The 14257-nt window shown below is 40.7% G+C and overlaps 1 protein-coding gene across 1 annotated transcript in view; it reads left to right on the top strand.

The window, feature by feature from the left end:
- The window catches only part of Golgb1 (golgin B1), a 56235-nt gene extending 44421 nt beyond the window's left edge, over positions 1–11814 (top strand). The window contains exons 16-22 of the mRNA XM_090345504.1: positions 2352–2511; positions 2711–2848; positions 6174–6317; positions 7131–7228; positions 7696–7830; positions 10747–10849; positions 11119–11814. Of these exons, the coding sequence (XP_090201630.1) occupies positions 2352–2511; positions 2711–2848; positions 6174–6317; positions 7131–7228; positions 7696–7830; positions 10747–10849; positions 11119–11253 (913 nt within the window). The 3' untranslated portion in view covers positions 11254–11814. The remainder of the gene's footprint in view (positions 1–2351; positions 2512–2710; positions 2849–6173; positions 6318–7130; positions 7229–7695; positions 7831–10746; positions 10850–11118) is intronic.
- The last annotated feature ends 2443 nt before the right edge of the window (positions 11815–14257 follow it).

Below are 14257 nucleotides of genomic sequence, written 5' to 3' on the forward strand. Positions count from 1 at the left end.
CAGCTGTATGAAATTGATCTATTTCTGTACATTCTCACCAGTATTTGGTATTGTAATGTATTTTAGTTGCTTCTACTAGGTATATGATACTATATTGTGTTGTGGTTTTAACTGACAATGTAATGATATTGAACATACTATTTGACATCCTGATATCCTCTTTAATGAAATCTCTGTTCATGTGTTTCGTTCATTTATTAACCTGTGAAGCTTTATTCTTGAATTTTGAGAGTTCTTTTTGTTCCCTGTCACCCCAGTCTCTGGTTTTTTTGAGACAGAAGTTTCACTGTGTTGCCTAAGCTGGCCTCAAATACAAGTTCCTTCTGCCTCTGCTTACTAAGTGCTCAGATTATAGACTTTAAAGAAGATTTATAAGTTATTTCACTTAATATGATTTTTCCTAAGTCTTTCCATTTCCTTACAAATGGGACGATGTCATTCTTTCTGATGGCTGCATAGAATTCCATTGTGTATAAGTACCACATTTTCTTGATCCATTTGTCTACTAAGGGGCATCTGGATTGGTTCCATATCTTTGCTATGGTAAATACTGCTGCAGTGAACATCATTGTGCTAGTGGCTTTAGTATGTTCTTGTTTCTGGACATTTGAGTAAATGCCAAGAAGTAGAATTGCTGGGTCATAGGAGAGCTTTGTGTTTAGTCTTTTGAGGAACCTCCATACAGCATCTGTTACTAGGTTTCTTGAACATGGCCATTCTAATTGGAGTGAAGGTAGAATCTCAAAGTTGTTTTGATTTGCATTTCTTGTATGGTCAGAGATGCCGAGCATTTCTTCATATACCTATAGGCCATTTTTATTTCCTCTTCAGAGAAGTCTCTCTTTAAGTCTTTAGCCCACCTTTTAATGGGATGGCCAGTCCCAAAGGAGCATAGGCTTTATGGCTTCCCTCATTTGTAATAATTAATACACATTTAGGATTCTCCTAACAGAGGACCACAGTAGCTCAAAAGCTGTGTACATAAGGTCATACAGGATGAGACTAAACAGAACGAACTCTAGGTTAATGAGTACATGTGACTTATTATCCCTGCTTGACCAAACCAGAAGTTTATCTTTGTGATTGCTGTTCTTAATGTACTATGTAAAGTTACTCCTTTCTTTTTTTTCTCTTTTATGGTTAATCTCATGAGGTTACTGTATCTGAATTTGTATTCTGGTATACTATATACACACTTACTGGTTTATTTGAAATAGGGAAGGAAAGGGAGAAAACAAGATGACTGAGAAGGAAAGGGGGAGAGAAAGGGAGACAGAAACATGAGAAGGGGTTGGGGTATCAGGTTTTGAGAAGTAATGTACCCACCACCTGACGAATGTAACTGTAACCCCTCTATTCATTATCTCGACAATAAAATACAATAAAAAAGGAAAATGTGGGCCAGGAGATTGGCCTAGTGGTAGAGTGCTTGCCTAACATGCATGCATGAAGACTTGGGTTCAATTCCTCGGTACCACAAACATAAGAGAAAAAAAAAAAACAGAAATGGTGCTGAGGCTCAAGTGGTAGAGCTCTAGCCTTGAGAAAGTCCAAGGACTGTGCTCAGGCCCTGAGCTCAAGCCCAGGACTGGCAAAAAAAAAAAAAAAAGGTTTATGAGTAGGCATACACAGGCTCAATGTCACATACCAGTGATTGTAATGCTCAAGAAGTTGAGGAAAGAGAGTAATTGAGTTTGAGACCTGTCTAGATTACATTGGGAGATGCTGTATTAAAACAGAGAATGTGAGGTGGGTCTAGGCAGACCTCAATTCCTGTACAATTTACAAAGAGTCACTAGCATGGTTACCATCAATTCAGTATGTTCACTGCTATCACATTTGTACAAAGTTTTTAAGGTGCAAATAACAGGTGTACACCTTACTAACAGGATACTGCAAAAAGGTTGCAAAAGTTACAGAGCAAAAAGCTTTTTAGAATTCTGTGATTTTAATTTTAGAGAGTATGATCTAAGTTCATTTTTCTCCATCATCAGTTCTTACATCTCTAAACAGTTTCTTACAACAATTCCAAAATTCACTCATACATTTATATGCCTTTGACTTAGTTTTCCCTGAACTTGAGTACTTTTTCTTTAATGGAAACCTTGCTTATTGTTCAGATTCCAGAGACAATGCCAACTTTGTGAAGTCACTGAATGTCAGGTGTTGTTTCTCTTTCTAATCTTACATCATCATCTTGCTGCATGGTTCTGTTTGTAATATGAATTTTACTCTGATTATGCATTTATTTCTAAGAACTCATAAAATCATTTCAACTTTCAAATTCTTTACTTTGTCTCATAGTATATTTTCATCTGTGCTTATGTCATCTTCTCCCCCCCCCCCCACAGGATGGAGAAGAATTCGTGGGAAATGCATGAGAGGCGAATGAAGGAGCAATACCTTATGGCTATCTCAGATAAAGATCAACAGCTTGCTCATTTGCAGAATCTTATGAGGGAATTGAGGTCTTCTCAGACTCAGACTCTCCAAACACAATACCAAAGACAGGTGAGCAGTGGTCAGTGCCTACAGGTTACCTACAAGTAACCACCCCTCAGAAAGCATCAGCTTCTTAGAAGTTTAGTGCGTATCTGCAAACATTAGGCAAGCCATGTTGTAACTTCTTAAATGGACAGAGCTTCTGTTGGGAAGGAATTAAGTGTAGCAATTATAAGAGGCAATTTTGTCATTGTTTGTATCCTGGCAGGTATCTCCAGACGGTCCACCTTCTTTACCTGGCTCACAGAACCTCGTTTATGAGACAGAACTTCTAAGGACCCAGCTCAATGACAGCTTAAAGGAAATTCACCAAAAAGAATTAAGGATTCAGCAATTAAACAGTAAGGTAAGTGCTTAATGCTAGATTGGAATTCAGTCTCTTCCTTCTATGTCTGGAAATAAGAAAGTAAATAGTTATTCTGCATCATTTTCCACCTATACCATAACTTAGGGTACAAAGGATATACCTTTCTCATAATGTGGGATGCTTATTCCAGAAAACTGGACAAGCCATTTTCTTCTCCTTACTCTTGGAAAATCCCTAAGGAGGATTTAGAGAAATCCATACAGTAAAAATGAAGACATTTTACCTTTGGAAACTGTCTTCCCCTGTGTCAACTCCCTATCCTAAATTGAATCATCATTTTACCCTTTTCTCCCCCCGTCCTGGTTCTTATACTCAGGGCCTGAATGCTGTACCTGATCTTTGTGCTTAAAGCTACTGCTCTACCACTTGAGCCACAGCACCTTTTCTGGCATTTTCTGACTAGTTTATTGGAGATAAGAGTCTCACAGATTTTTTTGCCCAAGCTGGCTTTGAGCCACAAGACTCAGATCTCAGCCTCTCCTGAGTGTTAGGATTATCGGTGTGAGCCACTGGTATCCAGCTTACCCTACTTCTTATTAATCATTATCTTCCTGTTGCTCTTTGACTATTAAAAGTGTCCTCCAGTAATTCCTACCTTAGTCCTCTGCCTTCTTCAAAGAAACCTAGAAGATAGAGCATACTAGAACTAGAAGAGATCCCAGTCAGACTGGGATCCAGAGATGAGCTTTGAGGAGAGTAGTGAATGCCTCACAATTTACACACAGTCATGTGTACATCTATGTATATAAATTTCTCCTCATAAAAACTTACCAGGGATCTATGATCCAAAAATTGTATAAGTCAGTAAGCTGTTTTAAGTGTTAAATAACATGCCTAAGGTATTAGAAGGAGGTCAGTCTGAAGTAAAGCAGTAGTGCTTGCTATTAGATGTTATATTCAACTAATAGACACTAGATATGAAAGGCAAATATTCACTTTGATGGAGAAATTTGGGGTCTTCTAGCAGAGATTTACAATAGAACAAAATCTAGAGACATAAGGCTAAATAGTATGACACTAAATGTAAGGACCTCCAGGATAAGGAAACAAAAGCTATATAATGAGTGATTGTTGTCCTTAATGTACTGTTATCTCATCTCTTTTGCTATCCCTTGGTTATCTCATATTGTTATAATATTTCACCTTGTTATCTGATATATTTTATATGTGCTTAATTAGTTATTTGAAATTGGATATGGAAGGGGGAAATCAAGATGAGCAGGGGGAGAGGGAAAGGAAGTGAGGACCATGTCATGAGAAAGGGTGTCAATGTTTGTGAAGTAATGCACCTTCTATCTGGTGAATATAATGAACTCTTCTATTAATTACAATAAGAAAAGAAAAAAATAACTTAAAAAATGGTCAGATGTAAATTTGTGAAATTTCAGGCCTTTTGCTGGGAAAATTGGGAGTTTTTCAGAGGGACTCAGCAGCTGTTTTCTAGTTCCCCTTTTAGTTAAGTCAGCTGTTTCCAGGAGTTCCACTCTTCATAGCTCAGTAGTCCACCTTTGCTTCCTGTGAGATTCCATCTCATCCCTTGTATTTGTTCTCTGAACATTAGTCTCTGATACCCTCTTAGTACTTGTCTTCCTGAAACAGTGCTTTAAACTGAAATACACAATTATTTGTAAATGATGAAATTATTTTGGTAGACATAAAAACATTACGTTTTATTGAAATAAAACATACAGAAAAATACAAAGAGCCTTCAGTGAGGCATGATCCATTTTCACACAGTGAAAACACTGTCTATAACCAGTGCCTGATCAAACATGCCATGTACCAATCATCCCAGAACTCATTCATTCTTCCTTCTATTCATCCCCATCTTACAATTACCTGTGAACAGAGTCATGTCTTTTCTTTGATGTGGCTTTATTTATTTGGTGAAATTCATCTGTTATTCTGTACTGTATAATTTTTCTACCAGTTTGCTTTATAGTATTGCATTCCAGGCATATTCTATTCTACTGTTGAGGACATTTGGGTTTTCATTTTGGAGTTGTTAAAAATCATACCAACAATGTCTTTTATAAAGATAAAATATATTTTAATATATGTATTACATAGTACAGTATAGATCTTATTGTTCAAATGAATTATATTTATATACTAGGTTGTGGGTCAAAATCACAGCTATAATTTTTTGACAGCTTTATTGAGATAATTCCACTTACACATATGAAAAACACTGCTTAGATCCCTGCTAGGTAAGATATTGTTTTTTCTTTAGAACTTAACTATAAATAAAAAATAGACCTCCTTCCTAATCTCATCCATTCATTACACAAGTAACTATTACTGGCCTTCTGTGAGCCTGGCTACGTGCGTTCTGAGGCTGCATTGGATTCTTTTTTTTTTTTTTCCTAGCTTTCTGTGTGCATCAAATGCCCTTCTCTGAAATGTCTCTAAAAATGCTATGTTCTCTATAAAGCGTAGTTTGATTTAACTTCCTTATTTTCACAGAATTATGAAAAAGACTCTCCAAATAATACTGAGCAAATAATCAGATCTCTCAGTTTCTTCTCACACCTCACCTTGCATGGTATCCAGAGGAGATTTTGGAGAGTCAGCTCTGTGGATATTAATATATCTAGGGGTCAGTCATCACTAAAACTTAAAACTTGACAGCATGCAAGTGAGAAATTAAAAGTCTAGTTCCAAGGGATCCAATTGAAATGGAGGTCAATTTTGCATGCAGCATGAAATAATACTGTTGTGGTTTTTACATGGTGAAAATGGCATGGGTTGCTTTGGCACATAGCACATTGACAGTGACCTTGCTCAAGACAGACTGACTGCTGCTCATGCAACAGAGGGGAGTCCTGCTTCGTGAATGTTTCTGCTCTAGTGCAGTTTCTTACATGTACATTGGAGTAGTCAGATTTATATTCTTCCCACCTAACATGTATTATAATTTTTCATCCCAATGTCTTGGTAATTACGACTCTGTATGGATTCCACACAGATACTGTTATATACAGAATTTTTTTTAGGTGATAGCTCTTTTTCTCTCCAACTGCATGGAACTCTGAGATAACCCATGCCTAGATCTACTTATCATTTACTACTTTGCAGATTTTCAGTTAATTTATTAGGTACCATTTCTGTAGGTTAAAAGTATTCCCTAGTATTCCTCTAGAATTACTTTCCTCTCTTAGCTAAAAAAATGGATATTTTCTCACTTTTGAGAAGGGTGCACATGATGATGCATTAAAAAGTAGGTCCTAAAATCCCCGGACAGTCACAGAGCACTGCTCATAGTGAACTGGTGCTTGGCAGTTAACTTTCCCCTTTGCTTCAGTTCTCTCAGCTACTGGAAGAAAAAAACACCCTGTCCATCCAGCTCTGCAATACCAGCCAGTCTCTCCGGGAAAACCAACAACACTGCAGCAACCTCTTTAACCACTGCACAGCCTTGGAGAAACAGGTGCAGGAGCTGCAGGCGGTGAGTCAGGAGCCAGGAAGAAGATGGGCAAAAGGGCTAGGAAGCATACAGAGAGCAGGGAGGAGGCTTCTGTGAGGGGGTGTAATGGAAGTAGGAGAGAGAGGAGACCATTAATGGAATGAGAAGGACTAAGAACAGTTACAGAGTGAGATATTAAGAGAAGAAAGATCAATGAAATGACAGGAGATAAATCCATGCATGTGGGAAACAGTGATGACAGGTTTTTGAAGCACAGAAACTTGGAAAGTATGGGGTTTGCTTTTTGAAAGAAGACTATAGGAGGATTTGAACCCAAGAGACAAATAGTGCTGTTTTGTGTTTGCCTCTTAGGATGTAGTGTGAGAACTGATGATGATGTCACCAAGGAGGAAAAGGGTGGTTTAGAAGGGATTTTCAAGCAAGGGAAGGAAAAATTCATTCCTCAGTATACTCTGCCCCATGAGGTAAAAATAGTGTCATGGGAAGCTTTCAATTTTTAAGAGGAAAAATTCAACAAAAACATGAGAAGGGGTATTCACGTGTGAGAAGTAATGCATCTACTATCTGATGAATGTAACTGCAACCCCTCTATTACATTATAATAAAAAAAATTTTAAATAAGAGGAAAAATTCCGGCATGAGAATTGAGGGAAAAGCTAATGTAGTCACCTTTGGGTATTCCACGAGAGTAGAGATACTCACTTCTAAATCTGGACTTAAGTCTTTAGTGGAAATTCTCTCCTCTCCATGATTTCTTATTTTCTCTGATGCTAAGCAGATTTATATTTTCTCAGTTTCATCACTGCTGTATTATTAAGCTGCTGCTTCTTTTAGGTGCCACCCGGTATGGATGTTGCTCCAGGAGCTCCCCAGGAAAAGAATGGAGTTTACCGCAAGAATGAGCCCGAGGAAGTGAAAGAACCACAGCAAAGGTAGGAAAACAGGATGCTGCCCAGCATATACCACAGGCTTAGACCGTCAGTGCTTATCTCCAGGGAGCTGAAATGTACCATATGGATTTAATGACTAATTATCTTACTGGCCTCACAAAAGTGAGGGAAGGAAAAATAATAAGCAATAAGTGTGTTTGTGTGTGTGACATATTTGTAAAACAAAAGCCCCAGCACTGGTTGAGAGAATGGCTTAAGTGGAAGAGCACCTCCCTAGCAAGTGCAGGATCCTGGATTCACACTCCAGTACCACTAAAAAATTCATTAGTACTAACACACACGCACACGCCATTAACAAGATATTCAGATGAGAGATACATCTATGCTTTTAAGAAAATACTTGGTCTTTAGGGAAGTGACTTTAAGATTTCCTGCTTTATGACTTTAGGAAGTCTGGTTTTGGTAACTGTGTTCTGCATCTATTGATGCTGTTTGTTTCCCTCTTGAAGCTTTTCTGAAGTCCCACAGCAACTGTGCAATACTAAACAAGAAGTGAATGAATTAAGGAAGCTACTGGAAGAAGAAAGAGACCAAAGAGTGGCTGCTGAGAATGCGCTCTCTGTAGCAGAGGAACAGATCAGGCGGTAAGGCAGGAGGAGGCAACCTCTTCTCAATCTTCTTCACTTCTGAATCTGCTTCGTTTCATCACTTCTGAGTTTACTTCAGGTCTTCATTTCTAATGGAGCTTGTGTATAGATCCATGGTCAAGTCTAGAGTGAAAGGATCTTATTCTATGAGATTGGAGGCTGCAGTGAGTTCAGAGTCCTTGTGTTCATCGCAAAACACACTAGGAAAGCCCATCCTTTCAAAAGCAGTAGTTCTTAGAGATGATGATGGTGATGAAGATGATGTCTGCTGTTCATACAATACAAAATAGAATATGAAAATGCACCCTATTTTATCTAGGCAATAACTATATGAGGTAAGTATTCCGTTCTTTAGAAGACAAGTAAATGATAATCCCACTTCTTATCTGGGAACTGAATCAATGGAAATCCTCAAATTAAATCCTTTGGAAGATTAAAATAGCAGTTTATAACTACACACGCACACATACACAGAGTGAATGATGCCAAGACCTTAAACTTGGGATGTTTCTCCCTTGTTTGGCTTTTTTGTTGGCATTCTACCACTTGCACCATATTTCCACATCCAGCTTTTTTGCTAGTAATTGGAAATTAGTTTTCCAGTTTATCTGCCCAGGTAGGCTCCAAACCTCTCAGTTCTCAGCCTTGTGAGTAGCTAGGATTATAGGTGTGAGCCACCAGCACCAAGGTATAAAGATAATTTTAAAGGAATACAACTTTTGATTTCTTGACAAATATACGTGCTAACATGAACTTCCCTTCCCAGATGCTGCAGTGTTGGGCCAGGAGAATGCCTTACCCTGCAGAAGAGTTGGACTAGGGCAACAGTAATGTTCTTATGGGCAGTTTGCCCTATGTGAGACTTGGAAGGCGAGGGCTACACATCCCCCTTTCCTTATGCCCAGCTCAGCAGTGGAGACAATCACTGTACATGACACAGTAGGGTGGTTACAAGGGCTTCGCTGCTGGGAAGAAATATTAATAGCAGGCACTTCCGTTCCATTTGGGGGAAGCTACCTACATATATTGTCCCTTCCCTCAGAGAATGAATTTCAAGTAGTAACACCTTCTTGTAGAACTTAGGTGACAGGGATGACAGCCCCAGAACGCAGATGGTTTTAGTCATCCCTTCTCCCCTCTATCCAGCATATTTGTTCACACCTTTTTCATCTTCATTGCACATTTGGGTCTTGTACTTTGATGGTGGAGTACAAAATAGCCTGATGATATTTCTTCTTATCCCTGCCAAGCATTTTCAGTTTTCTGCACTTGTGACCAGTTCTGTGCTACTTGCTGTGAATTAGTTTAGACTTGTGAAACCAGGTCCTTGGGGAGCAGAAGTTAATCCCTACAAGTGTCATTAGCCTGGCCTGCACCAGCTGGAGACTGTGAAGGGCAGGGTGACTTAGAGCCTGTGGCTGAGCTGTCTTAAGCCAAGCTTAGCTGCTTCATAATTCTTTCTGGTTGCACAATAGAAATTCCAATAGCTAGCTACTTACGTGCTGTGTACCTTGGCCAGGTACTGTGTTTGCACTGCTCTTGTAGTTTGAATGGAACCAGTACTGTTTGCCTCATCAGTGCCTGCAGACATTTATCTTCCTCAGCCTAACAGATGGGAGCCAAGAGTTTGCCTAGTGGTTGAGTGCTTGCCTAGCATGAACGAAGACCTGGGTTCGATTCCTTGGTATCGCATACATAGAAAAAAAAAGCTGGAAGTGGTGCTAAGGCTCAAGTGGTAGAGCTCTAGCCTTGAGAAAGTCCACGGACAGTGCTCAGGCCCTGAGCTCAAGCCCAGGACTGGCAAAAAAAAAAAAAAAAGCAGCTGTATTATGCAAGCAACCTAGTACTTGAAGGAAAGCTGGTGGGAGAAAGCTAGACTGTGCATGCTCAAGTTCTCTTTCTAGTTTCATGGTCAGATTAAGAGATTCCTTTTCTCCTGGAGAAAAGATAGTGACCAACAAAGAGAAGAAGCCTAGAGATTCAGAGATCCATCCAGGAAGAGTAAATATGAAGAAGAGAGAAGATCTTGGACAGTCCATCCTCTCCACTACAATTAAAAAATACATCCCTGTAGGCAAATACTTGATCAGATATGCCCTTGCCTTATTTCTTATTGTGTTAGAGTCTATTGAAGGAACATTAGAAATGACTGTTTCTTCATTAAATGGAAAGTTTCTAATATGAAATAAGCAAATTAGTAAAAAGTAAAGCATCAGACAACAGGCTGTCAGTTCAGTTTCATTTGAAGAATCCTACAGAAGGGCTGGGAGTGTGGCTTATAGGTAGAGTGCTTGCCTAGCATGCAAGAAGCCCGGGGTTCGATTTCTCAGAGCCACATAAGCACAAAAAAAGCTGGAAATGGTGCTGTGGCTCAAGTGGCAGAGTGCTAGCCTTGAGTAAAAGAACCTTAGGGACAGTCAGTGCCCAGGCGGAGTTCAAGCTCCAGGACAAAAAAAAAAAAATCCTACAGAAACTTTTCTTGTGTGTGTTTTTGCCTATTATCTTCTTTAAAAAAAAAAATAGCACTCAGGTGACTGAGGCATTAGTATCATGGATTTGAGGCCAGCCTAGGCAACAAAAATTTTCTTTCAAAAAACCAGAATAACACTACTATTACTACTAATTAAAATAGTGAATTTCTCTGAGTCATATGTGGTATAGTGGAAAAAAAGATGAGCCATAAAGACAAATGAGATACTAAATTTGGCTCCACTGTTTTCTGATTATACACCCATGCATAAGTCCCTACACCAGCCTCCAAACCTGAAGATTACCTACCTGTGTGTGACACGCCCAAGCCTGTATCTCATAAATACTAGGCAGTTTCTGGCTAAGGCAATGAGTAGATGTCCACTGATCACCACCCCACCCTGCTGGGAACCCATGCTGTGCCTCTCCTCTTTCTCAACACAGGTTGGAGCACGACTGGGACTCTTCCCGAACTCCTCTCATTGGCTCCTGTGGCACTCAGGAGCAGGCACTGTTAATGGATCTGACAAGCAGCAGCTGTCGAAGGGTAAGAGGGGAAAGACACAGAGAAGGTTCTGGGCGTAGAATTAGGTGAAGCATACTACAGAAGCCTGGCCTTAGAGCTGTGATGAATCTTACACTGGGAGGGTGCAGAAGAATGGAAGAACCTGATTGAATTGTGCAGTTGACTCTAGAATCCCCATGAATCCTTTCTTTTACGCTAGTGAAATGAGCTTTGCTTAAATATAGGGTTATCAAGAGGGAAGGGGACACATCCTCATGGGTGAAATGCTGACATCCAGACCTTCCTTTCAGACCCGGAGTGGTGCTGGATGGAAACGAGTCCTGCGTTCTCTCTGCCATTCCCGGACCCGAGTGCCAATGCTGGCGGCCATCTACTTTATAATGGTTCATGTCCTCCTCATTCTGTGTTTCACCGGTCATCTATAAACTTAGCTGTCACCATTTGGACCACACCTCTCAGAACTTGGAATTCCCTTACATCGAATGTCAGAACTGTCGATTCCAGTAGAACAGTCTTCCCATGTACAGGTCATCTTCTCCAGCTTTCCATGGAAAGTGCCTGCAAAAATAAGCTGCTGTGAGGACAGGCTCAAGCTGCCAGGCCTATCAAGTCTGCTGTCTTCTACTGACTGCCCAATCCCTGAACACTTCTGCGAATTTGAGAAGCCTCACAGTTGCTTTGCTGAGCCCAGCATCTGTTCAGATTCTGCAGGTCCTCATCTTTTATGGTCCTGTGTTGGGAGCCAGAGTGGAATCAAACTGTACCTTGACTTGCATCAGACCATGGCTTTATTGTCTTATTGTTTTCTGGCCCTATTCTATGTAAATGACCTGAGAATTACCATATGAATGTAACACCTGGAGGTTCCCGAGGTCTGGAGGACAGACGAAGCGGGAGTGAAAAATAAACGAGGCAGTCTTTGCCTGCACTGCGGACATCCCGGACCCGGTGTGTCTGTCTCTCTTCTTTTTCTTCCTAGTCCTTGTCCCCTATTTCAGGAACCCCAATCTGCGAACCCTGGTTTGCTGCCGGTTGGCCCCATAATAAGTACTCTCCTGCACTAAGGCATGCTCTGAGATAAGAGTCTCACAAACTTTTCTGCTCAGGCAGGCTTTGAGCCACATCCTCACATCCCAGCTTCCTGAATAGATTATAGGTATGAGCCATCATTGCCAAGCTGGGCACATAATTTTATTAGTGATTTCTGTTCTAGTTGCATGTCTTTTGGTAAGCTGAAATGCATTGATCATTGTCCATGCTTCTGCTTCATCATGAAGTGCCGGGGCCAACCGGCAGCAAACCAGGGTTCGCAGATTGGGGTTCCTGAAATAGGGGACAAGGACTAGGAAGAAAAAGAAGAGAGACAGACACACCGGGTCCGGGATGTCCGCAGTGCAGGCAAAGACTGCCGCGTTTATTTTTCACTCCCGCTTCCTCCCTCCTCCAGACCCGGGAACCTCCAGGTGTTACATTCATATGGTAATTCTCAGGTCATTTACATAGAATAGGGCCAGAAAACAATAAGACAATAAAGCCATGGTCTGATGCAAGTCAAGGTACAGTTTGATTCCACTCTGGCTCCCAACAGTCCTGTAAGGTACTGAAACATGTTTCTGCCAAGCCAGGAGGATGGTTCCAATAAATCAACAATCTGAAGTTCAGTATCATTTTGATGAATATACTTTCCTTGCCTCACGGCTTATATTTTCTCCTGCTCCTGAAGGAGGGTAACCAGTTGTGGGGAATGAACACATCACCTCATAGGATGTGTGTCCAGGTTCCTTTCAGAGGATGGGAACTGGATCTCTTTGAGGGTTTAACTGTTGGACCCCAGGGAAGGGTAGAGTGTTGCTTTCTGTTCTTACTGCCCCCAGAGAGTTTTGGGTCTTGGACTGTAAAGACAGGACACCATTGGCATATGCTTTGGACCACAAGGAAGCTAAGTTATTAAGTACCTGGTGCCTGTCCTGTCTCTGAGAAGACAGGAAGAACTAGCTATGGACTGCAGCAGTCAGATTCATGGGTATACCTCCATGTATATTCTGAGTCAGTGACAGAAGCTAGCAGGAGCCAGTCCAGGTGGGGGCATTGACCCTGACTGATCTGATGACCACACTGCAGCTCCTGGCCTGAGGAAGTACTGAGCTACTACACTACTGGCAGTAGTTTATTCTGGCTTCTCACTCCATAGTTCCTACCCTCTGTGGGAGCAGAGGGCTAAGCAAATGGAAGAATTTAGAGAAAACAAATCCAGACCTGAGAGCAAGAGCTGAGAGTAAACTCCACTGTGCCTGTTTTCCATTTCTTCCCCTTGCCAGTTGTTTTTCCATTACACCACCTAAGGATGAGAGAGGACTGGTGGGCTAACTGATCTGCTCTAAATCTTTGGTTTGTGGTGATTAAATCTGTGTTACAGTAACTTTCCTGAACTACTGTAAAATAATAAAGTTATTTTCAGAATGATAAGTTGGGTATATGAATGTGTATAAGTGTGTGATTTTTTTACCTGTGCACAGGTGCTTAAATGTACCTGTGCTTACATAGTGAGGCAAGAGAACGGTTGGGGTTACTGTAGGAGTAGCTGTGAGTAGCCTAGCCTTAGCTGCTGGACCCCCATGGGGATAAAGCATAGTAAAGAAATTCTATCCGGGGGCTGGGAGTTTGGCCTAGTGGTAGAGTACTTCCCTAACATGCACAAAGACCCAGGTTCAATTCCTCAGTACTAAATACATAGAAAAAAACCAGAAGTGGTGCTGATGCTTAAGTGGTAGAGCTCTAGCCTTGAGAAAGTCCAAAGACAGTGCTCAGGCCCTGAGCTCAAGCCCAGGACTGGCAAAAAAAAAAAAAAAAGAAATTCTATCCTAAGGCAGAATTGGTCTTGGGGTACAAAATGAATGCAGGCTTATATATTGCCCTGAGAGAACTTGAGAAAATATTGAGCCCCTAGAGATCCTTTTAGGTAAAAACAGGTTAAAGGAAGTTTAAAAGCATAGAGCAGATTGGGTAAGCATGTCCATATGTTAAAATGTTGCTTGGGAAAAGATAGCCCACATTCTGAAAGCACATGAAGTAACTTTATTGAATCAAATCTATCTGGTTTCAAGCTCTTCACACTGCACTTTACTATCTCAAATAAATGAACTGAGGACACTTGCAAAGGAAAGAGACTTTCTTGGTGTCATCTTTTCAGTTCTGTGATTTCTCCAGAGGACTGCCTTCCTAAATGGTGTGTCACAATATCCATTCTGATGAAATCAGATTTGACACTGTTAGGATTCCCAGTGATCTAAAAGATACTTTCCCCTTTCTGTAAATTTATTGTCCTTTAAAATAGCTTTTGTAGTGTCATGACGATAAATCACTCTAGCCACAGCACCCTTGGGTTTGGAAGTGACCTCAGCCTCTTTCTGTTCCTAATACAGAAGTGTT

This window comes from Megascapheus bottae, chromosome 1 (assembly GCF_031878675.1).
Source record: "Megascapheus bottae isolate mThoBot1 chromosome 1, mThoBot2.hap1, whole genome shotgun sequence".
Classification (NCBI taxonomy): Eukaryota; Metazoa; Chordata; class Mammalia; order Rodentia; family Geomyidae; genus Megascapheus; species Megascapheus bottae.